Source organism: Sparus aurata, chromosome 21 (assembly GCF_900880675.1).
Source record: "Sparus aurata chromosome 21, fSpaAur1.1, whole genome shotgun sequence".
NCBI classification, from domain to species: domain Eukaryota; kingdom Metazoa; phylum Chordata; class Actinopteri; order Spariformes; family Sparidae; genus Sparus; species Sparus aurata.
In genome coordinates, this window is record NC_044207.1 from 23,590,223 (window position 1) to 23,616,312 (window position 26,090).

The window sequence follows — 26,090 nt, forward strand, 5'->3', positions numbered from 1 at the left end:
CCAGAGGAGTGTTCGCGTTTTCCTGTTAGCACAGGAGTTTTGGACTGGGACAGGCTGGGGCTAATTGACACAAATCACAGAAATCATAAATTCCAAACCGTTATTCCTTCATAATCTGCTGATGATAAGTAAAATTCTTACATAATGCACCTTTAAAGACTGTCATTTCATATATTGACCGTACAGCCGCGATACGCCTGATATAAAACCAGGTGCACCCGGCCGTAGAGCCCCGCCCATTCCGTTACCATCACAGCTACTAGCAAAACGCAGCTAGCTGTTAGCTCGCCACTGTGATGGCGCTGGGAACCAGTCCACCCTGAAAGGTTTCGTCACATTAAATATTAAACTTTAACGCTATCGGGAAGCTGGAGAGACGCGACTTAAGCCCAGGATGTGCTCCGTCGTCGGATGTGATTCGTGGCGTCGCAGTGCGCAGCGGTTTAAGTTACCGGAGGATCCGGAGAGCAGGCTGGAGTGGGTCCAGTTCCTGTTTGAAGTCAACGGTCAGCGGCTGAAGGAGTCGTCCTGGACCGATATCACCATCTGCACTGAGCACTTTACTGATGACTGCTTTATACACGTGACTCCGGAGACTGGCACGGTCCGGCTAAAGTTTGACGCTGTCCCGTCACTGTGCATCAAGTCGGAGCCAGAGGAGCCAGAGGAGCCTCTGGAGAGCCCACATGTGGTGAGTCTACCCGGCAGATGTGCCCATCACCTGCCCACCTCCTCAACACCTCACCGGTCAGTCATGACGATCAGCTGGATGTTTTTTTGTCCAATCAGAGTTTTACCCAAGCAGCACACTGTGACCACATGAATACATGAATTAAGTAATAATAAAGACAACAGGTCAGTGACAGAACCCCTGTTTTCACTGATAACGTGTTTCTCAAATGAAAGAATTATAATATGTCATGCATTAGAGGAGATTTTGCATATGAGTCTGTCAATAACAGCACAGATAAAGTAGAGTGTAACTATGGTGTTTCAAGACTTTATTCCATGTGATTGTTCCATATCGCCATGTCACAGAGAGTCCTTACAAAAGCTATTATCTCTGTGCACTTATACACAAACAATCAGCGTCAGTGTCTGATATATTATGATTACCACTTTACTTAATATAACACAAAGTACACACCTATTCAACTGGTGGCCCGTGAACCATATGTGGCCCTTTAACAACTTCGTTCTGGCCCTTTAAATCAAACTGACAACCTGCTTCTTTGATGAAACAGGTACTTTTTTAAATTTCCCTTGCTCCTATATATACAATTGAATCAAAACCAATAAACAAAGCGGACAAAATAAAGTCAGACATAAATGTAACTTATGTTAACCTTAGTTGTTAAAAAACCTGGCCTTTTTAAAAACAAAAAAAAACATTAGTTGAATGGGCCCGATGTAGCATAACTCAGTGAATCATATACTAGTCCACATCTTGTGTTTCCATGTGCAGGCCAGTTTGGATGAGGCTTGCAGGACTGCTGTGACTAATGATTGTATTCATTGTCAGTCATTCTGTCGATTATTTCCTCTATTAATCAGTTTGTAGTTTGATCTGCAAAATGTCAGAAAACTGTGAAAAATGACTGTCAGTTTTTCCCAAAGCCCCGAGATGAGGCCCTCAAATGTCTCGTTCTGCCCAAAACGCAGAGTTATTCAGTTTAATGTCGCAGAAGATAAAGAAACCGGAACATATTCACATTTAAGAAGCTGGAATCAGAGAATTTGGACAAGCTACTGTCTGAATAGTTGGCAATTTCTTTAATTGCTGACAACTCATCGTTGCAGCTCTAATTGACAATGTCAACCGAACACAATGTTGGTGAATTGTATGTAGCTTGTGTTTAACTACAAGCTCGTACTTCTGTCCTTTCGTGCAGGAGCTTGATCAAACCACAGACGTTGCTTATCAGTGGGATGCCAGTCCTGAATCGAGTGCAGTGTCGCATTCACCGGATGTTTCAAATGCGTCTGGTTTTGACCAGAAGCAGCGAAAAATCTCGCTTGATCTGAACAAGGAAAGGTGAGTTGCACTCTCTCGACTTCCATGCTCTGTCTCTGTTCGGCTTCAAGATGACTTTTGATGTCCTCCTTTTCATTTATCCTCAGAGCCGCACTCCTGCAGATGAAAGGAAAGATTGCCGTGAATGAAAGCTGCCTCTTCCAGCTGTTTCGCCGCAAGTGCCCGTCGTGCGGCTTCAGACTTCAGATGGAGAAGGTCACCTGCGGGCTGCTCATCGTCTTGAACCTACGGTGCCTTAAGTGTGACTACAGCTTCCAGTGGAAAAGCCAGGTCAACGCCATTGTCCCAGCTGCTGCGGATCAACTGGTAGGACTTGAATAATAAGACATGCTGTACTTCGAAGTCTAATCTATGCTTCAGAGAATAATAATAATAGATTTTTTTTTTCGCTCTCGTATCCTGTGCTGTGTAATCATGCTATTATGACTTTATTTCTCACAGGAAATGCCAACAGACGACGACCCCAGTAGCACCGTTTTCTCTGAGATTGTTACTTTTAGTGACGAAGACAGTGCTCCCTCGGAGGAAGGCGAGGAGGGCGATGACGGTAGGCTGAGCTCGGACGGCGAATGGTGTCCAACGGAGGGCATTCTGCTGGCTGAAGAGCTCACAAAGGAGTTTGAAGAGGACAGTGAAGATGTGAGCGAGGGAGACGAAGAGGAAGAGCTGGATTCCGCGGGAGGCCTCAAAATCAACGAGCTCTGCACAGAGTGCGGACGTTTCTTCAACATCCTGAAGCCTCACACGTGTGAGCACAAAATAAAGCCCTATTCCTGCAACATATGCGGCAAAAGATGCGTCACCCAAATGTCTCTGCAGGTCCACAGCAGGATCCACGACGAAACCTACGAGCATCCTTGCAAATACTGCCACATTACCTTCAAAACGAGGGTGGACAAATGTAAACACGAGCAGACGCATCAGGGCTGCAAAGATCCGTACAAATGCCCGGACTGTCCGAAGGCGTTCGCGACCCGTAAGCAGCGGAGCGTCCACCTGGCGGGTCACAGAGCCCCGACGGAGTTCAAATGCGGAGTTTGCGAGATCGAATTCAAAGACGTGCATCATCTCCGGAGACACTCTGTGGTGCACACGGGACTCAAACCGTACAAGTGCTCGGTGTGCGAGCGCGGCTTCAACCAGTCGAGCCACCTCAAATCCCACCTGCGCCTGCACACGGGGGAGAGGCCGTACAAGTGTCCGCATTGTGACTATAGATTCAACCACAACGTCAGCCTGAAGAGTCACCTCCAGCGCTACCACTCGTCGAGCTCTGGAGGTGCACGGAAGAGAGGAAAGACGAAGGACATGGCGAGCGACAGTGGTGATGCCGAGGACAATGAGAATATGAAAGGCACAGATTCTGAGTTTGACAATGTAGAAGAAGAACAAGACACAGAGGAGGAGATGCAGAAGGAGGTGCAAAAGGAGGTGCAGAAGGAGGGGACGGATGCACCGAAAAGTAAAAAGAGGAGCACAGGTAGACCCATAGGAAGACCGAAGAGGAACGCAGCGGGAAAATTGGTTCCGGCAGGGGAAAAAACGGGCCGGAGTTCAAACTCCAAGACCGGAAAATCAAAGGCGCAGAAGAGGAGAAAAGGTTCCAGCGAGGAGGAAAGCGAGGACGAGCAATCAGACAGCGAAGTGTCCTTCGACTCAGCCGAAGAGGAAGGAGAAGAAGAAGAAGAGATGGAGACGGCGAAGAAGAGCACAGGGAGGACAAAAGCAAGAGCGAAAAACGACAGTGACTCAGATTTTGACCCGGTAGAGGAAACAAAGAAAGAGAAGTGCAGCAGCCAGAGCGCAGGGAAACGTCGAGGCCGACCTAAGAAGAATCCAGAGGTCTGAAAAATTTAAAAAGTTAAATAACATCCACATGGTCCGCCGTCAATCTGACTTCAATCAATCTTTTACTGTGAAAAGTAAACTACGTAGTTTTGAAAAAAAAATTAAACAACCTCAGAAGTATTTATTTTTTTGAACTGTTTGAAGCCAGAGAGGTGGTGACTTTAAGAAAGGCAACAGTTATAAACAAAGTAAAGTTTGTTTATCGTCGTCATTATTATTATTATAATAATTATTATTAATAATGATAACTATAGTCATGAAAATCAGTCAGATTTTTTTCTCTCCTGAAAAAAATGTTCTTCTCAAACTACAATGTGCACCGTTAAGTTTGGTTTTTAGATTCTTGATGGATAAACCAAGTTGAATGTTGAGTCTGAATTCCTTTGCAAGATAAACAGCCCCGCTAACTTTCACCTCTGATAATTTGATGACACTAAACTGAGTCGACGTGCAGTGACGGAGGACCGGTCAGTAAACCATGAGCTTGGGAAATGTTCTGGATTCGTATAATGTAATAATAATGACAGTTTCAAGCTAAAAATAATATAATTCACTATAAGCTGCATTTTACTGTATGTAACTTCAGTGATTTATCAGTCTGAAAGGAAATCTAAGAACTTCATTTTTTACATGCTCTGTCCTATAACTCACCCTTACACAACAGACTCCATTCCTTTTTGCACAATGTCTTCAACCCTATAAAAACGTCCTGCGTGCTTGTTTGCGATTTCCTCTTGATTGTAAATAAAAAGCTGTGAGTTCTCCTCTGAAGCCTGAGCTTCAGTGTGTCCTCAGAGAATTACGAAGGAATATTTCACTCGCGGTTCTGTTCCGTTCGCCCCATTAGCTACAAATTGATGTAAGTTTATTTTTGCACTGACCATTTTGTGTTTATTTGCTTCCTTTCCTGGTAGAAATAGCTTTTTAGTTTTTATTGAGTACGCTACAAAAACAATCATCTCACTGAGGCTTGAAATTAGTTTGAGATACAGAACTTGAGTCATCGCGGTGAGGAGAGAAGTTGGTTATGCTTCTGTAATGCTCTGACGATATTAGATTTCTTAAACTCACCAAGGACAAACTGCCATCAGAGATTTTCAAGTTTTACTTTTAATCAGCGACAGTTTAAATGCAGCAAATGAACAAACACACAGTATGTGTTCCTGTTGTCAGTGTTGGGTCAAGTTTCCTCTTTTGGATTTCCGTTCTCCGATATATCAGCGCAGTGCTTCTGTTACGTATTGGAATTGTCAGACCTCAGAGTGTCCCTGAATGCACCACTGAGGAAAGCTTTAGAAATTGTCCCAGCTTTGTTCTAAATCATTTAAGAGAGTAAAATGCAACTTAGGAGAGAAAAAGATAAATATCTATATTGTTTTACCTCCACTGAGGTGTAATTTGTTAGAAAAGTTGATTTTTGAGCCTCATTCTCAACTCGTCAAATAACGACGCTCTCTGACGGCGGCCGAACCGTCCTACAATCCCGAACTGTCATTTTTTGCCGAGTTGGGGATGAGACTCAGAAATCAACATTTCTTACAAAAAGCACCTTTAAATATATTACCACACTGCACAGAGATTGAAAATGGTTGCAAGTTATATTGAATATATGCAATTAGCAGAAAATATCAAATTTGCAGCATGGGCCTTAAAGGGATTGCAGATTTTTTCATAGAAAATGTAAAAATGAACATAGCAAACACCCAGATTGACAGTTTGTCCTCTCAGCTTGTCCATTAGCTAATGTTCTGTATCTGTATTCACATAGCTTTTCTACTTGGCTTGAAGATGAACTGGTCCCCGGCCAACTCCAGTGGAGCTGCTGTGGGTGTGTGAATGTCTTGCCAAAGGAATTAGATCTTTTTCCCGACCTTACAGTTGTTGAATTTAAAAGTATGGGCTGATCTGTGTTCAGGGTTCCCACTTTGATCACAAACCCTGAATGATTCCCCCCCCGTGTAACATGTTTATCCTCTTTTTCTTCCTCTGTGTGTCAGAATTTAAGCTCGCTTCAAGGCCCATTTAGTTCTTTCTTCTTCTTCTTTTTTTTTTTTTGGATTTGAATGTTGGAGAAACTTTCTCAGCTTTCATCTCTGGGAGAATCAGCCTGTTGCCGGGTGAGACCAAGTATGGTTTGCAGATCTAAACATGGAATAATGTTTGGAGTGCTGAAGTAAAAACGAATTTGATTTGTACCTATAAATATCAGAGCAACAAATGAGTATGAAGCCTGTGTGCATGAGAGGCAGACGCGTCTTCTCAAAGCCTCTTGTTTAACCAGCTGTGCAAATCAGATACGGTGCGTGATGCAGTTTATTGAAGTCAATTAGTTGTGCAAAATCAGTCACACATAATTAATTTGAGACTTTCATTAATAATCTGTTAAATCTGTCGAGTCGCTATCTATGCGAATGCTGGAACACAATGATGACTGAGGCTCTGGGCCCACTGATGGAAGCCCTTTGCATTTGCTGTAATACCAAACATGTATTTTCCCCGGAAAGTATCACCAGTGGCGTACGGTTAGTGACGCGTTCGCCAAGCAGTGGTTGGTCGTAGTCGGTTTTGCACGCGGCATAAGAGTTTTGTTTGGTCTCTGCTGGCGTCGAGAATAAACGGTTAACGTTACTGTTAACGGTCATGGCCGATCCATACAGAGGTGATAACAGCGGACGATAAAACTTCTGGGAAAAAAAGTCTGGAAATGTTCGAGGTTGCCACTTTAAGCCATCAGTTAAAAAAACATGTCCCTGTGGTCCAGGCTTCCATCACCATGGTGACAACAGTCCCCTGCTAGTCATGGGACGACCGCTAGATGTCCTCCTCGTGCCGCAAATGCAGACTCACTTTGCACTGAGTGAGACCGCAGCCCTCTCTGAAAACACAATTACTATGGTAACTGTTATTTCTGCTGCTGAATCGGCCTGTTGAACGAGTCGATGTCTCCCTTCACCTGTCTTCTTTTCCTTTCTCATCCCTGAGAACCTGTGTAGGACTCATACATATAGTATAGGCTGTGTCGGTGACCCCGCTGGGCTTATATTTCTGTATATCCTAAATCCAAACCCTCTCAGAGAGTTTATTAATATTAAACAGGAGCTAAGACGCCTCCCCGCAGAGCCAGAAGCTGAGGTCTGCAAAATCGATGTCATCTACTAGCGCCAGGACGTCGTCGTACGGCTATTTTCTGTACTTTTTTCATCCTGGCTGTTATTTTCCTCCCTTATTATGCTCTTTTCATCCCGAGGCTCTCTTTCTGTTGGTATAACTCTACCCTCCCTCCCTCGGGGTCTGGTGATTTGAAGACGGTCTTTTTAAGATGTCGGTTAAATAATCTGCGCTGCTCTCTGTTGACAGAGGAGCAGATTGATGCTTTGAGACTCGAGATGAAGAGCGCATTGCGGAGAGATAATAACTGCCATGGCAAAGATAATATTTATTTGGCACCATAAATTCACTGGGTGAGATGCAGCGGAGATCACTTTGTGTTTCTGTCAATTTTGTGCCAGTCAGAAAGGCGGGAACATCAGCGGCGAGACACCATGAGAGGAGAGTGGGAAAGCAGGGAGGATACGCTCGAGCGGCTGAGCCACGAGGAAAACTATTTTCGCTTTTATGGTTTTATATTTAGGAAATCAGACTTGAAAATGGGTTTCCCTCATGTAAACTGAGAATGTCTACTAAATGTCATAAATCAGACGGACGGGAATCCACCTGGACCAACATGACATTTCTCTCCATTACCATTTCCCAGTTGATATCGCTCGGATGTTTAGTGAAAATGGACTTTGGACTGTTTTCATTATCACGGTGTTCATTATTGTGACCCCATTTAAAACTGATGTCTAACAAGAATGGCACCCGGTAGGGCGCGTACCTCCACCAAGGCCCAACAGTCCCCTTTTGTACTCACTCACAGATACCAGCCACCTAAATACGTCTGATTCTGACACGTCTGAAGTGTCTTTTAAGGCATTTTTTCAAATTACGGTCCTATTTGGAGTAAAATGCACAGTAAATCAGTCGCTACCATGGTGCGTCCTTGTGTTCTCAGTCAGATTCAGTCAGGATATCCTCTCCAGCTCCACTCTCTTCAAAAATGTTTCACCTCTGAATGAATGAATGAATGAATGAATGAATGACTTTATTTTTCAACCCACAATTAAAATAACATGATAAAAAACTAACAAAACAAAAGTAACAGTGTCCGAAAAGGAGTTGGTAGAAGTAAATCGTATATACGCCACTGACCCGTTTCTCACTTTTCTTCTTTTAACTCTGTTATTTCAACATATTCTCAAATGTATTTACACTCTAAATCCCAGCCAAGTTGACAGCTGTGATGCCAACCTTGACGCCTTAATGGTACACTGACTGATTCTGTTTCCTCTTGACAGAGCCAGCCTGGCTGTTTCCCCAAAGCTTCTAGTCGTTATGCTAAGCTAAGCTAACAAGTGATGGCTGAAGTTTTTATATCTAATCCACAGTAATGAGAGCGATATCAATTGCCTCATCTAACTCGACATAAAAAGCGGAAAAAAGTCTCTTTCCCCCAAATGTCAAACTAATCCTTTAATGGGAGGATTATCCTCCTGAACTGTTGAAAGATCCAATTATGTGAAAAAATGTTCTGCCGTCTAGCTTTTAAAGATTTTTGCAAAGATATTTCTCCCCATCTCCTCCTCTGCAGTAGTTTTCATTGTCACTCCCTGATTTAGCATGACCTCCTCTTCCGCTGACTCTCACGGGGGGGAGACGGCGCGCTGTCATACAGTATTTATCAATCACACAGCGTTTGTATTCTGTTATTTACCATAAGCCCCCCTCCTCTCCTTCCACACACCCCCCCCCCCCGTGCAAAATTACCCCCATCAACATCAACAGTGCAATCACTTGTCTCCTGCTATCCGGCCTCGTTGACTGGCAAGTATTAGTTTGCACCCTCTGTCACGGTGCGGCATCGTCAATCCAGATCAGCAGGGACTGAGTAGTATGTCAAAGATGTCAGCAAGTTTTCTACCCGAGTTCGGAGACGCGTTAGATCTTAGTCAGAGGCGAGCATAAATTTGACGGGAGAGGGGGGGGCAAAAAATCCATAGTGTTGTCAGTTCTGAATTTAAAATCCACATGTGAAAGTCACAATCTGAAACCTCTCACTGCATCTGTGTAAGTATCAATTTGTCAGTTTTACAGCAGAGATACAAATACGCCATGCATCCATTCTTATCAGGTGAAGGAGCCTGTTGGATAAACATAAAGTTAGATTTTATATGCAGTAATGAAACATTCATGAAGGTACTCTTCAGAACAGCTCCAAAGACTAAACCACAACAACATGGCAGGAAGTGTTGGGAACCACCAACGGTCAACAGCAACTGACAGATTTTAATGTTGCCGTTAAAAGTTGTCTGCTTTAGTTAACTGCGCATTTGAATTTCACGTGGTCCGCTGAAGAATCAGTGTTCTTAGTCTTAGTTCTGTAAGTCTCCAGTGTAAAGCCAATGATACCTGACAGTATCAACAGACAGGATCTCCAGCATATTGCATTCATTCAGCATCTTGCTGCCTCCTGCTCTCCTCGGCATGATAAAACCCTCAGACTCTGGTGGATAAGGATATCCAGCGATAGGGAAGCACGCTGCCTTAGAAGCATTTTCTGACATATTCATAATATAGAAACAGTTAGCCCCTGAGAGGCTTGCATACTAATGTACTCTGATAAGTGAAACAGAATAGTCTTGTTTAAATGTGCAATATGTAAGAATTTAGTACCTGTCAAAATTATGCTCCAAACAAATAGGGGGCAGTCTATCACAAGAGTTACTGCTGCTAACTCAAGCTAGTTAGCTAAGTTAGCAGTGCAGCTAGTGGTCTGGGACTGGGAGCTTGGAGCACTGGGGAAGCGCGAGTGTTCATACCCGTAGCCCAGGAGCTGTGAACCTGGCTAGGGAGGAGCTAGCTGGTTAGCATTCCAGCCGCAGTAGATATCTCTGCAACACAAAACATAAACATCATAACAACAACTGTTATTTCATCACATTCAGTTGATAATTTTGAATTCTCACATAGTGCACCTTTAATACAAGGTGCATAATGACGCCAAACTGATATCGATCAAATAAGCCACATTGTCAATGTAATTATTTAAGGGGTACCATGTCTTTTTTTTTTTTTTTATCACATCACTAATTCATTAGAGAAATACACATGGGTGGTGCCTGCTCAGGCCTGTGAGAGCTGACCAATCAGAGCAGACTGGGCTTTTCAGGAGGGGGTGCATCAAAGAGACAAGCACTAAAAGAACTATGAATTCGCTAGATGGCAATGTGCTTTTTTTAGGTTTGTTAAGGTTCAGTTTTCTATTTCATGTTATGACAACACCGTGATCGTGATGTGGGTAGGTTCAGGAACAGAAATAACTTGTCAGCGTTAAGAAGGGATCATGTTTTGGCTGTACAATAACTGCGTTTGTCTCCACGAACAAACATGGCAGGTAATGTCCTGACCTCCCTTCAAATGACGTCTTGTTTTTGTCACCACAAAATCCAGTGGTTTCACACTTAGTAATGTTGTAACTCGATCTGCAGTCTTGACAGCCTTCTCGCCTGTAACTCCCACACCATCCCCACCACTTCCTGATATGGGACTCCTGATATGGAATAACAAACGTGCGTTGTTTGTAGGCCTGTGATGTACAAATGTAAATGAATCAGTAGTTTGCAGAATCAGTAACTCCCAACAGTTCTTAGTTCCCAAAATGTGGGCATTTAGGAGCCAAACAGCTGAAACTGAAGTAGTAAAATGCCTTTGATTGTTCCCTGACCTTCTTTCTCACTTTGGCTTTTATCTCACTGGAGGGAGATTTGGATGTAGGAGGATGAAGAGAGAGACACAGAGAGCAGTTCATGTTTGTGCGATCTGACATCTGCTTCCTGTTCCCTTCCCATCGCTGAGTTACAGTGATTTGAATCCAAAATTTTAATCAACCTCTTAAATGTTAATCACTCTGTTGCTTACAAGTACACACATGCCGAATGGCGGTCTGTGTGAAATCAGAGGTGACACAAACCCCCAAGTGGCTGCGACACAGCCGGGCTCATGGAGACAGTTATCTGTACAAGGCTACCGTGTTCCTCCAAATCGACACAGGCATATTACATTTCCACTCACTGCCTCACAGCAGATTAATACGTCCCTCCAGGAGCCACATGCGCACAGACACTGTCACTTTGTTTTAAAATATTAATAAACTTGTGACAATTCAGCTACCATTATACATACGTCACAGTGCCAGTGTTGTGCATGTGTCACACACAGGAAACAGCACACCGTCACTTTTGTGTTTGTGTTTTTTTTCAGCTGTGTTAGAACAGCTATCGAATGGATTGCCTTTAAATTAGGCTAGACGCTTCACTCTGTGTGTGAATAAAACAACTTTAAGCTCTCAAACTGCGTGCAGGGGATTCTCCAGTCCTTCTACCAATAAGTTCTATGGAAAACAGAAAACCACACGTAAGAAAAAATGTCAGGTGACGAAAACAAACACCGGGGTGGCAAGTATTTGTGTCCTTTCAAAAACTAAAAGTCAACATTGTCTTGTTCAAACTTACATCGGTAAGCTAATGGACATACGTAACGCCTCGACTTTTTCCCCAACTTCGCGGTCTGTTGCCTCATTCTAACCAAACTACAGCCACCGTGCGTTTATTTTCGTCACACTGATGACAAAGGTCACCTAACGATGAGTCTGCTCTCCACAGGACTTAATTGGTGGACCTTCATCTGCACCTGGACTCTAGCATCGGTGCTGCACACAATGTAAAGGTGTGTACAGTTGTGTACATTGTACAGTGATTGATGCGATCAGATAGAACACCAACATAAAGTTGACATTTGTAGTTGTGAGTAAACATCTTAATATGGATTGCCGTGAAATTTTGCTTAAAAACATTATGACAAATCAATATGGCACTCCTTTGTTTTTTCATCCAGCAGGTACCAGATCAAAATCTAATTTTGTCTGCTACATTTCTGTTTGCACTGTTGAACCCCAGGTCCCCTCGTCTCAAAGTCTATGGATTTATTTAATGGGTTTTCCGTTTATTGCCTGAAATAATGTCTGTAGTCACCACAAGCGTCAGATTTTCACGTTTTGTTTCGACAAAGTAAAATACATCAGTTTATACCCCACATCTGGAATGATAAACCCTTTATGGGTCTTAAAAAAGTTGCTAAAAGAGACTCTTATCCAAACTCAGACTTGTCAGCCTTCGTGAGAAGCTCAGTGGTGGTGACACTGAAGTCAAACGACAGTGATGCAGTGAAATTATAGCCTAGCGTTGGCTCATTATTTCTGGCATTTGCATTTATTTTTCAAAAATCATTCCGGTAGGGTTCGATTGTGAAGATAACCTTATTTTCTGCAGCAATCTTAAAAAAACCTAATCAGAGAGAACATTCTTTACAAGTCAACATGCTAAGCAGTGATGGCAAACATGGTAAACATTATGCTAGATACATGTCGGTATGTTATCATCATTGTGAGCATGCTGACATGCTAACATTAGCATTTAGCTCAAGGCACCGCTGTGCATGAAGCCTCACACAGCTGCCAGCATGGCTATATTTCTAAAACTCCATTCAACCTGGATCAGCTTAATGAGGGGAGGTGGGGTGATTTAAGCATTACCTGCTCCGGTCCACAATTTCAATCTGTTGCGGATGTGGGTAATGTTTCACCCACGCCACAATAACCTCTGTTTTTCTTTACCTCTGTGCTCCTCTGTAATTTAGAGTCCTGCCCAAAGAGCCGACTTCGCAATTCAAAGCGGATTTCCGACTTTATTGCATCTGCTTGTTGTGAAATTTGACTTCCGCGTGTGAAAGGGGGCAGCTGAATATATCTTTGCTGGTTGTGATTTTTGTACATTTTAAACAGCCGTAGAGGGATTAGAATTGCAGTGGAGCATGGAGAATATTTTACCTTGAGTCTCAGGTAACCTGAAGCACCTCTGCTCTATAACATGCCGAAACTAGACCGTCTTTATAGATTCAGCTCTGTTTACAGGCCGGTGGGCAGCTCCTTGTTTGAGTCGACCTTCTCCTCTTATCCTGAGGAAGTGTAAAATATTCAGTTACAGTCGTTTTCCTGAGGCGCCGCGCCGCATTCACGAGGTTCCCTCGGACGATCAAAGACAATCTAATGGCAGCCGGGCCGGCGTCATCTCAGCCATGTTCTGTAGCGCTGCCAACCCCGGTTTCCTCTCTAATATCTTCATCAATTCCCTGCCCTTGTCCTCTATTTTACTACATTATAAAATGCAAATCGAGTGGTGCTTAGATCCAACTTTACAGCGCCGTACACTTTTATTGTTCCTCACCTCCATCCCCCTGTGTGTCACCTCTGTCCCCACCCAGTTAACTTCCGGTTCCTCACCGTCTCTTCAGATTTATTCCCGTCCTCGTTTCCTTCCGTCTTTTATCGTATAATGGTGCTCGTCCTCTTTGTTCTTTCCTTTAGCTGTTCTTTTTTCATCCGCAGATCCCCTTTGCCACATCCATTCTTTAATTTTCTCTCCGGATTTACCTTTTTATCTATCCATCATCCCTCATCTCATGCGTCTCTGCTTCAAGTCCTTCTTTCCATACCACTGCTTTACAAACCGCACGAGAAGTAATTGGATTTGACTGAGAAAACAGACATTTGTTGGCTTCAGTGCTCCGAGTCGGCACGTTCCATTCAGATCAAGGCTTTATGTCTCCGTGTGTGTGTGTGTGTGTGTGTGTTTGTGAGACTATACTCACTGCAGATGAGTTAGTCATTCCAAGGTCATGGGAGGGATACACCATGGGAATCATGAATATGTATAAAAAATCATTCCCTTTCAAAGAAGGGGGACTGTCAGGCTAAATACCACCGCTGAGTACAGATAACAGTGAAGAAAGGGATAGGGTTATCTCTCCATCTCAATGCAGTCGCTCAGATACACGCTGCGCATGTTAAGGTACACAAATAAAATAGAAGTGTTCCTGCCGCTGTCATTCTGCCACCAGTATTTCTTCTTTATTCTCATAATGGAGGGGAAATGGTGTTTTGGACATGAGGAGATGTGAATTTCCCCAAATGATCAACGTGTTCATCTGCTGCCTGCAGAAATGCACAATGACTGCCGAATTAACACCAAATCGGCAGAAGAAATGTTTCTTTATGTTGCAACTTTATGTTTCTTCACAATGGCATTTGAACTTTTCTGTCAAGTCGACACAAAAATCACTTGGTTAGGATTTTAAAAAAAGGAAAAAAAAAAAAATCGTGTTTTGACCTACCTGTCGCCATCAACGCGGTCCAATGATACGATCAAATGAAATGTACAAATCTGAACGTATCCAAAGTTTGCCAAAACATAGAATACCAAGATTTCATTCTGGTGAGAAGGCTGGCAATACTTCTGCACAAAACATCTGCTCCTTTTTTATACATTTGCATAGTATTGTCTTTTATTTTCTCCTCCAGTTTGTATTTCAAGCTACACCAGGAGATTTTAACTGGCTGTGGCGCAGTCAGAATGTAACACTGACACCTCTATATTATCTTTATAAGCAAACGAGACAACAACCGAGAAGATTCACTATATCTTTTGAGTTTTTCTTAACGCCATCCGCTGGGTCCATGTACAGACTGGCAAAGTTACAGTGAGTACAGGAGTAGATTTTTCTTTAGGTAATTTTATTTTTAACGTTATATTTTGTGGTTTTGAAAGGTGAAACACCGCCGACTTTTGTCCACAGGGGTCTCTAAAATCAACAAAATATGAAAGTTCCTTGTTGTAGCTTTAAATGATAACTATTTTTCTTCTTTTCTGTCTTACTTTATCTTAATATTACTAATTGATCGGTGTATCCTTTGGTCTTTTTATTTTATTTTCATGACGGTGTATTAAAAAAAACAGGAGAGTGGTTATAATACAAACATGTAAAAGCGAAGCACACAGTGTTTTTCTGTCTCATGGCCGAAAGTGAGAAATAAAAAACAAGTTTTGATTTTCATTTGCTTTTTGTTTGTGAAAAGAAAATCTAATGACCAAAAGATGAACCCGAGTTTTGTTATGCAACTGTTTGCTCTTACTGCTGAGCGGACAACTCAAGCCAAGACCTTCTCATCTCTACAGCCCAAAATCACAAATCACGTCGCCTCATTGGGTTTCACAGTCTGTGCCGTGTGCGACACCCTCCTCAGACCCTCGATTAGAGTCAGGAAAACTCTTCCTAAAAAATCCTTTTGTCAGGGAGGAGAGGACAAAGAGGAGGGAGCTCTCTCCACGGACGGACAAACCAGCAGTAATATACATAGTACAACGACAAAATATCTGACACAAGATTCTAAAATAGAAGCGTGTGGATCCAGATGGACGACCGAGCAGGACGAGGCATCACCAAGCGGTGCCCGAGCCACACGACCTCCTGTCCACCATGCTGACCTGGAAGAGGGCAGGCCACACAAGATAATTAGTAATAGACAGAGAGAGGCATCAAGGTTAACAGAAGTATAGATATGGGGAGATAGTGAAACAGAGGAGAGCAATGATCCAGCAGAGCCCGGGGTTGTGACGATCCAGATCAGTCCGTATTTCAAGGCAGCTGGAGCCCGGAAACGGTAGATGGTCCCAGGGGGCCGTGGTCCATCAGAAGGGAGCCTGAAAGAAAGAGGGGAGGAGGAGAAAGAGAAGGAGGAGAGAGAGGAGGAGGAGGAGGGGGAGGAGAAGCTATAGAGAGTGTAGAGAGTGACACAGCTTGCAGCTTGTGGGAACACTGTGCAAATCACGTCCTGCGGGTTTGTAGGAGTCGTGAGTGATGCGCAGCGCTTAAACATTATTTACTCTCATATGACACCTCTTCAAGGTCCACGGGTCATTTCTTCGCAGTGAACCCCGCAGCGAAGTCACGGCGGCGACCTTACAGCGCACATACCGCCGCCCGACTGCGGGGAGGATGAGAGAGGGGAATATGATCCGTCAGGCACATTATGGTGTCTGTAGCAGCGACTCTATCAACTTATACCGCCATTAAACCAAGGACGAAGTGGACATCCTCCTCAGTGAAGTCCATTCACAGATCATATAAAAGGATATATGGTGTGTGTAATGGTGTTTGATAAGCACTCTAAAATGATTATCATTGGCCCTGAGTGACCTTGTTGGCATAACACTGCTTTTCCCATTGCACTGCTCTCGGGTGAACTTGTGCTGTGAGGCTGCATCGTGGTTTAAAAGTGAGAATACAAGTTAAAAGTATCTATGATGCAGTGACAGCAAGTTCAGAGGTTGTCAAAAAATTCTTCTTATACCATACATACTGTATGAAGTGTGGGTTTACAGAGAAAATCTATGTTTTCTTCATCCAGTTTTCTTTCCTGTTGCAGGCGATGTTATGCTTGAGTGTGTTGCATAAACAGCACGCAGCTCCCAGTGGCATAAAGTGCACTTAAATCCACATCTGTTCCAACAGTAAAAAAAAACAACAACTAGTTAAGTCAGGATGTAGGAAGATATGGACAATAAAGCTGCAGCCACTCAGGAGCTTTTATGACCCGGAGATGTGTTTGAAAAACGGAGAAGCGAGCGAGTACAGATGGCCAAGGTCAAGAATTAAGTTACAGGATGAAATGTGATGTACGCACTTTAATTGAATCTCAGTTAGTTACTGAACTGCAGCCTTGCTGGAAGCAGTAGCTCTCTGAATATTTCCACAGTATCAGAATACTGAAACAGTTTTCAAACCAACACATAACAGTGAGGTTGTTGTTAGTCATCGCAAACATGCAACACTGACCCACAAGTGATGTTGTACTCAGAAGACCTTAATGCTTAATAAATCATGGCCCCACAGGCAACTTTGAATTAACATCATAAAAAAAAGATAATTAAATTGTATGTAAGCTAGTGCACAATGCAGCGGTTTTCAACCTGGACGTTACCGTGAACAGAAATTGTGTTTTTTTTTTTTTTTTATATCAGCTCGACCCGACACACGTCAGATTTAAGGAATGGAAAAGGTGAAAACGCACCAATTGATAGCTTATGATAGTGGCTGACAACTGATTGCACATCTGGGATGCCCTAAATGTCCACACAAAAACCTTCCATGCGGGCGAAACAAAAGAGGAATGATGTTCTTGGTGTGTAAGACAGCCGGTGTCGTACACACTGTTTTGAGCGCCATTGCTTAATATCATTATTATAATATCATTGCATTCTTGCTCAGGAAAAGCTACATGTCCTTCCTGGTGACATCACGCAGGTTGTCTCAGCACAGCAGTAATTCATGCCTCTACACACACCTGATCTGACACAGTGTGATATCTGTCCTTCACTTATTATTTCACTTATTAACTCGATGGAGTTGCACACTATTTTGTTCTGACACTCAGGGCTCCCAGATAATGTTTCCAGCTGACTTTGCTGATCCCCTGACTTTTCCTCTGGCACCATCTGACTCTCGGCTGTATTCAGACCAAATCAGGCATTGGGGCGATCAGCACGGGCTTGGTGCGGCAGTGTGGGAGGATATAACTGGGAGAGCATCATTGTTTGGTCCACAAACTCTGCCTGGATAGCACCCGGTCTCCAGCTCCCGGCTTGGAAAGCAACAACTCCTGAGAGGCTATTTTCCGGAGAGTATTTCTGCTCCCCTGTTGCTCAGTCTCCTTGCAGCACAATGAGCAATTTGGCAGATCTCTGAATGTTGAAATTGTTTGTTTCACCCTGACATTGAATGTGGCATGTCCAACAGCGCTGATCAACAGCGCTCGTCATCAGATAAATAGTTGTAGGCTGTTTTTATAGTGTCATTTTCCAAATCAAATGCAAACGACTTGAACAACAACACTGTTGCCAGGTTACTTTCTCCAAAAGTTGACCAGATTTCAACTTTTCTCTGCAGCCCCAGCAGTCCAAACAGCCAAAATTGCCTGTTTTGAGTCCCAGTGCATTTGCATTTGCATTTGCATTTGACAGACCATGTCTGAGACCGCAGAATCCTCACTAGAGTTGTGACAAAAGTGGCCAGCTGTGTTTGACAAGTTGGGGGTTGGAACATGTTGGCCTCAACACACCAACCACACTCAAAATGTATGGGCGGACTGGCGTTTTCACTGTACCCTTCGTCTTGTTCACTGTAATATCTAAAAGTAAAAGTTGAGTCGTCCATTATTAATGCGCTTGAACTTGAATTAATCACTCTGACGGTTTAAAACATGAATGATTGATTGGCTAGAACGGGATAGAATACATTGATGAGTGATGTAACACATTGCAACACCCCGAGTCTCTGGGAAACACTTGCATATGCAATCACTCTCACATTCTTTAAAAGAAAAAAACCCTGTTTATTATGCATGTGTGAACCTAATGTACATCAGCACTTCAGCGTTAAGGGACTATGAGACTTATTCTCACCCTTATTCTCACTTCAACTTAGAAAAAAAAAAAAAAAAAGTCCCAGCTTCAGCTCAATTCATCACAGCCTGTAAACAAGACAAAAAACAAGCTGTTACATGCACACTTACAGCCCTGTCATAAGTATTGCGTCAAATCGGATGTCCCACTTGGCATGTGAGTGTTACATCAATTCCTCCAGCCTCATCCTCTGCAACGACTATTTATTCGACTTCAGGCTGGAGAGGTGAGAGCAGGGGAGGAGAGAGAGAGGAGAGGGGGGGGGAGATGATGTTTGAGAACAACTGAGTGGGAAGGACGGAGAGGAAGCAAGAAGGGGGGGGGGGGGGGGATAAATGGAAGCAATGTTTGAAATTATAATCTAGTTCTCTCCACACATCGCTTCTTCTCGCCCGGAGCTCAGTGCAGCTCACAGTTTGCTATTTGTTACTCTCCCCTCTCTGTCTCTCTTATTACAGGGCTCTTATGGTAAATCCTGAAGGTAAATCCCTGTCTATTAAAGCAGGGCCTCTAAAGCTCCTCATGAAACCCTGCGTGTGTCGCATTTATACACGTGCGTGTGAATGACGCACCTGTGCGCGCGTGTTTGCGTGCGTGAATGCGAACGGCTAATTATCTGAGCTTGTTTTGACAGTTTATTTTCTCTCCTCTGTCACTCGAGGGCAGACATTTTGGATAAGAGGCAGTTTTTTTTGTTGCAAGTTTAGATTATGCACGTCGTTGGGGAGGGGGGAGGCAGTGAATGATCCCTGACAAGTTGAAAAACCACTGCTGGGTTTTTTTTTTGGTTTTTTTTAAACTGACAAAAAAAAATTATTTAAAAAATACGTTAAGTGGATTAAGAGCTTGTTATCGTCGAGGAGGAGAGAGCAGACAGGCAAAATTAATTCATTTTTAAAAAATTCTGCTTGGATTCAGCTTTTTAAATTTTTTCCCACGGAGTCAGGTTGGAAAAAGAAAGTCTGTGTTTCTCCTCGCTCGCTTTTTTAAACCCCTTCTTTGGCTGCGGCACGTCCTGCAGGAATATCTAAGACTTCCCTTCAGCTGCTGCCCAGGGCGAAGCATTAACTAGTACAGCATGTTGTCCGTCAGTCAGAGAGTGAAAAGGTTACAGGCTTGTCCGTGGGGAGATGCTGTGAGGAAAGTGTCAGAGAGTAAAGGATGAAGGAGGGATGAGAAAGAGAAAGAGTTTAAGCCTCATCTCCATTACATCCCATTATCTTCCCTTTAGCAGACGGTCCCTCCAGGACACACTCACACACACACACACTTGCACCCACAAATACAGATACTGTACTGTAGTGTCTCCTGCGACTGGACAGGCAGCTGGACACTGAGATTGATGGGCTCCTTTCTAAATTCAAAGGAGGTGCCAGGGGCGTTTAGGACATACATACCCTCTGTATCTCTGTCACATGCACTCTCAGACTGTGCTCCATTACCTTAATGGTGATACAGCTCCGAGGAGAGCTGAGAGTGGGGAGACGGCGAGGAGCGAGGCAAAGGGAAGTAAAAGAGGGGAAGCAAGGTCAGTCCTCACCATGTTTCACGATTACTGTGTTTCCTTCAGAGAGCGACAGAGCTTATCAGCACCTCGGGTCACACGTGGAAGTGCCTGACAAGTTGATCATCGGGCAAACGTGACGCTCAGAGGGTGGCCTCACCCCGATGTAGCCAGGGCAAGTGAGCACGTGCTGCAGCCTTTAGACGTCGTCTGCAAAGTCGAATAATGACAGACGGCGAGAGCCTCAGGAGATGGTATCTTACAGCTGATATTCATTTCATCCTGGTTGGTTTGACTCAGCTGCAATTCAGAGAAAGGGTGCCATTCCTCTTGTTAGCAAAATGCACCCTGTTAGTGACCTATATTATATTGTTCTCATTTGCTGTCCCGTCACAATAATCACCCCAACTCCCCACCCCTAAGTTTCATTTGGGGCAACTCCACAATCGGGGATCACTCGTTTAACTGAGGAGTGAAGTCAAGATATGTGACATTAATATTGACTAAGTCTTTATGATCTTAAATAAGCCGGTATACGGAAGCCCTAAACGGCCATGCATTCATATATTTTATTTCCTCCGTTTTCACGTGATAACGAGTTAATTTCCTCCGTTTTCCCGAAATAATTTTCTCGAGATCTCAAGATAACGAAATGTTGTTTTCTCGTGATAACGAGTTAATTTAATTTGTTTTCCCGAGATAACGGGATAATTTTTGTCGAGATATTGAGATAACAAAACTTTGTTTTCCCGAGATAACGATATAATAAGGTGTGTGTGAATGAGTCAGTCAGTTAGTGTAACGACTGTTAATTACCTTTAATGTGATAATTGTTAATAAGAACATCTTTTTTTCATTTAGTTAACTGATATTCTTTGAAACCAAGTTATTATTTGATTAATTATATTAGACACTAAATGCGGGACTTTTATTTTGAAAGTGTCTCGCTGTGAACCGAGAACATCTGTGTTCCTGTGAATCGTGTGTGTGCGTGTTTGAGATGTGCCTGCATGATTTTTGCTGAACATGATGAAATGATTTACTGTGGACCTGGCTGATAAAGGGTACAAGCTCTTACGGTGTCTCCGAAGGTGTGTTATCTCGGGAAAACAAAGTTTCGTTATCACGAGATCTCGAGAAAATTATCCCATTATCTCGGGAAAACGGAGGAAATAAAATATATGAATGCATGGCCGTTTAGGGCTTCCGTACAGGTATAAACATCCTATCATATTTATTTTGCCAGGAATGCAACATAAGCTTCTTCAGTTATGAAGAATATGAAATAAAAACATAAACCACTCAATCGCAAGAATTTGATTACAAAACCTAGAACAGGATGTATTTTAAGAATTCAACAAAATAAAAGTATTTTACAAAGGAAATCGGAGGTGAAGGTTCTTTTGTTTCTTCTAATCCTATTTGTTCCTGTGTTTTCTGCCAAATCACAACTATACTTTCTTTTTTGTTCATATCAGTATAGCTACTCCACAGTCTTTACACACACACGTCCTGCTTACCTGCACAGCTGCCTGTGGTGCTCTTACGCCCGATTAGGAATCAGTGATATGGAGCATGGTACAGCAGTTCATCATCACTTATGCTTTATGCTTTGTTGCATACACAATCGAGGCCATAATTAAGGGGATTAAGGACGAAGAAGAAAGAAAACAAGCAGCTAAATTTAAATCTGTCGTCCTCATCTGTCCGTTGCGTCCCCGGTGAGGACGATCACCCCCCAAAAAATGCAACTTCAAGGATTACAAACCCCGAAACAGTCTTGACAGTTCTGCACTGTCATGTGCCGCAAAAACATGAGCACTCCAAAAAAATTAATAAATAAAAAAAATCTAAAAAAGTCACAGCAGACCATAAAAAAAACTATAAAAACATCAGTCGGAAAACGTTGATGTGGCGGGGACATTCGGAGCAGATTTCTCTTTCTGCAGGCGGCCGTTTGTTCTACAGGAAGTTCATTACTGTCCTATCAGCCACATAACAGATCAATAGCTGTCTGGAAACACTTTCGCTCTCTCTGTCTGAGCATGTGTGCATGACAGAGTGCATGTGGGCGAGGGTGCTTTGTGTGTGTGTGTGTGTGTGTGTGTGTGTGTTTCTAAAGTGAGAGAGACAGAAAGAGGGTGTCAGTTTGAACGACACGGCGTTAACCGTCACACCACTCAGAGCTGTGGCCCGGGATGGGTGGCAGAAAGGGACGAATGCAAGGAGAGATGGACGGATGAATGACAGGAGGGAGGGAGGGAGGAGGATAGGGGGGTAATGCTTTCGTGATCAGAGCTTTGACATCTGTAAATTTAATTAAAGCCTGTGTGTGAGGGAGAGTGAGAGACAGTGTGTATTTCAGTGTCAGTGTGTGTTCCCCTTCTCTGGCTGCCTGCAGGCACGGCTCTGCCTCTGTCGATGGTTTGTCCTTGGTCAGACGGCCCAAGGTTGACTAATTAGGACTGTGACACATGCACATTTCCTCTTTTCCCCGCTCACTTCCTCTCCAACTCAAATTTCCTCATTTATCTTCATTTTGACATCTCTCTTCTATTCCTGCTTTTCTCCCCTTTTGTTGCACATCTGCAGCAGATATTACGTTTTTGTTCACGACATACTGTATAATGACAGCACTCGCTCTCAATTACCGCTTGTAATGCTCCCCTCTGGACCATAAGGGAGCACTCTGAATATCCATAACAGAGCCGGACCTGCTAACCAGTGTTTGAAACTATAAGGGTAGATTTTGAACTCGCAGGAAATTGCTTCATGTCAGCGTGAGTCGCGCCAGAGTCCTATTTAAAGTGCTAAGTGGAGGAGTCTAATAGAGTAAACACGCTCGTACTTTCCTCACATTACATTCGTTTAACATTTATTTTCAAGTGCGAAAAAAGCAGATGGTTTAAATAACCTTTAACATCGACAGTATTAAAACGCGGGGAGCGTCTTTTCATGCTGGGACAAAAATGAGATCCGTCACCCTTCAGACGGAAAGAAGTCGTGCTTATTTGGGTCAAGGTCTCATCAGAGTGCTACGTTTTGAAAATGATTGCTTTCCTTGTGGTCAAAATGAGGGAGAGGTTATAGTTATTTGATTTAAATATGGTTAAAAGAGGCACCCGCACTCTGAAGTCCAGTTTGCTCATCGTAAGGAGTCCAGCCTGTCATGGCAACGCGGTCGCATGCAGACGCAGCGGCCGGTACTTCCTTCAAATTTGTCTCCGACTCGCTTTGTTGCTGAAACACGTGACTACCTGTGACAAAATGAATTAACCAGCAATGGAGAGGAAAGAACTAGTGCGGGAGACGATCAATGAGCACATTAGTACACGGACAAATGGGACTCTGGCCGAGCAATGGGAAATCCGAGACAGTTTCTATGTCTTTACAAAGACCCGTCTCCACCATCACATCCCAGATCAAGCTGCTACACTCGATGGGTCAGCTTGTTTAATTGTTTTGGCTTATACTGCCGACACACCCCTATGGCAGAAATAGCTTCATCAGCAATGGAGCAGAAAGCAAGTCTTTTTGGATTAAGAGCAGCTGACTATGAAATCATCACTGCCCACAGCGTCGTTCGACCACCTCAAGGGGATCAGATCTCCTTTTGGATTTAAGGCTGCTCCTGGCTACTGTCTGGTCACAGGAAAATGAGATGGACAACTGGCATCTGGCCGGCCTAACTGTTGGAGCTGGGAACTCTCGTGCCCAGGATAATGTTGAGGTTACCTGATGTCAACGATATTATTATCAGTAAATAATTATTTCCTAGGTGTGTTAATTGTTTATGTATAGGTGTTTACAGCCAAAATTACTGGTGGACGTGAAAAAAGATTCAGTATCACAACTTTTCTGTGCACCACAGGCCCAAACAATGGTAGATATGTTCTTAGTTTGTGTAGTGTGAAGGCGGTAAAAAGTTTCATTTGGTTACGCAACCCTGTGTCGTATAATGAAAAAAAGAAATCACCATGAACTGTGAGTGAAAGTTAAATGACTCAACATTTGAGTTCCATAATATCCTTTGTGGCACAAAAGCAAGCATTCCAAAGTTTGTTTAGAAAAGGGTATTAAATGATGTGTTTGGTATCGAGGCTCAGAGTCCTTTTCAGAAATCGTCACAAACTTGGGTTGTTGGTTTGAAAAGAGGTGGGCATTGAAGAGGCAGAGGTCGAATGAAAGAATTCAACTGCACTGTGGGGACACACGAAATAAAAATTAAATTCTGAATTTCTCACTGGGAGCTTCAAGTCTTGATTTTTCACCTCACTACATTTAAGGCACGAGGTGTCACTGAAATTAGAATTGCAGGTAAATCATGTGGTGCATCATCATCCAATATGGACCCAATTTCTAAGGCTACTGCGCTGACTGGCTACAGCCCGTCTGAGAAATCTGTCCAGTTCGTCCAGGGTCTGCACTGCCCCGTCAGTCATACTTGCGTGTGCTGCCTGTGAAAAGAGCCATTGATGCAGCCCTCATGAAGAGCTCCAATCACCTGAACTGGCTCCCTCTCACCTGAAGAGGATAAGTGGCTCGACTCTGAGGTTCTCACAGATAACGAAGCCTTTTACGCTGTCAAGAGGGAGCCCAGTCCAGATGAGCAAGTTCTACACAACTGAAGCAAAACAAATGTTGTTCATCTTAATATAATCAGTCACGTTCACATAAAATATTATCCAAACTGTATTTCTATCTTGTTAACGGCTGTTATCTCTTCACCTCGGATAGATCTGACGCAGCATCTGCAGGAACTAGACATTTACCAGCCTACAGACTTCTTCGTGGTTCGTATACGGACACAGGAGCAGACCCTGGACATTTCCCAATGGACTTCCAGATTGCCACGGTGGGCGAACAGTGTCAGCCTCTGACACCGGTGTGTGGAAATTATCAGTGGCGGTTGCGTAAACCTCATTCAACGTCGTACCTTTGGTTTTCCCCAGGGGGGCAGAGGTGAGACGTTCGGCATGACTCCCCCTGCTCTTTGATGGCCTACATGAAAGTAACTTCAGACTCCAAGTAACTGAGTGCAGACGGTGTGAAATTCCTATTTGCAGTCGCTGGGCTGGTGGCGAGAACAATCCAGCAGCTGAAAAACATCCATCTCAGCTGCCAACAGCAGGAAAATAGTCGGCGTTTCCGTGTTAAAATAAAGGTTTGAGGAGATCCATACGGAGGTTCTCTATCTGCTCACTGGATGTTTTCTCCAGCTAAACTTTCATGTTTGTCAGCTTTCAAGTTGCGCAGCTATTAGAGAAACATTTTAACTGAAAGCACTCGGTTTATGTGGCAGCTTGTTATATTATAATTACACCTGAAGTGCCGAGCCGCTGTTGGTTTACGCTGCTGCTGCCGCACTCGGCTGCACTCACTGCCTTCATATATAATTCCTATCCGTGTACTGATGGTGATCAACACTACATGACATTTCATAAGAGGCTGTCTGCTCCCATCCATGGATTCTTGCAGGAGTTAAAGCCGCTCTAATTAGTGTTTTTAATTTTTAATTTTAACAATGGATCAAATCACTTCATGCAATATTAAAGGGGTTACTCATAGACAGAAACCCACGCACAGAACCATCACCTGCCTGTTGACTTTCCCCTCAGCTCCTCAAAATGGAGAGTTTTTTAAATTTGTGTTTTGTCAGTTCGTTACATTAGGTAGTTATCGCCGGGTTAAGTAGTCCTATCTTCAAATACATGTACACATTCACCTATCTTGGCTTACAATAAACTAATATAGTTCCTGAAAAAAAAAAAAAACGTCTGACCCTCACAAAGATGCTGCTCTCTACATATGATCTTACTCTTGCCTGAGGTGTGCATTATTAAAAAAAGACCTACAACACTCTGCAAGGGACAATTCTGAGCTCATCCATTTCTCTACAGTCTGAAGACATGCAGGTCAGGTGAACTGCATGTCCAAATCATTCATAGTTATGAGTGTGAGTGATTGTCTATTTAAATATAAATATTTATGTTAGCTCCATGATGGACTCGGGATGTTAGCTCCATGATGGACTTCACCCTCTCCTGCACCTTCACTGTACCTGCCGTAGGCTGCAGCCCTGCAGCCCCCCCATGGCCCTGAAAAGAAGGCACCGATGAATTTTTAATGGCTGTGTTTTAAATTCAAACTGCAGGTCTGCAGAGGTAGAGGATCAATGACAGCTCCCACAAATTGGACGGATATCTTTATTCATGACTTATCCTTTAGAATAAAGTCTTTTTATGATGAA

At 43.3% G+C, this 26,090-nt stretch overlaps 1 protein-coding gene across 1 annotated transcript; it reads left to right on the forward strand.

The window, feature by feature from the left end:
* The first annotated feature begins 221 nt into the window (after window positions 1-221).
* LOC115572350 (zinc finger protein 91-like) lies at window positions 222-4,693 on the forward strand. The gene is made up of 4 exons (XM_030402339.1): window positions 222-691; window positions 1,893-2,035; window positions 2,122-2,341; window positions 2,477-4,693. Exons 1-4 carry the CDS (start codon window positions 395-397, stop codon window positions 3,881-3,883), a joined length of 2,067 nt encoding a protein of 688 aa, XP_030258199.1. The 5' UTR covers window positions 222-394; the 3' UTR covers window positions 3,884-4,693.
* Window positions 4,694-26,090: the final 21,397 nt, after the last annotated feature.

Coding starts and splice junctions, on each gene's coding strand:
- LOC115572350 (XM_030402339.1), top strand. CDS start 395: ATGTGCTCCGTCGTCGGATGTGATTCGTGGCGTCGCAGTGCGCAGCGG. Junction 692..1,892: donor CTCTGGAGAGCCCACATGTG/GTGAGTCTACCC, acceptor CCTTTCGTGCAG/GAGCTTGATCAAACCACAGA. Junction 2,036..2,121: donor CTTGATCTGAACAAGGAAAG/GTGAGTTGCACT, acceptor ATTTATCCTCAG/AGCCGCACTCCTGCAGATGA.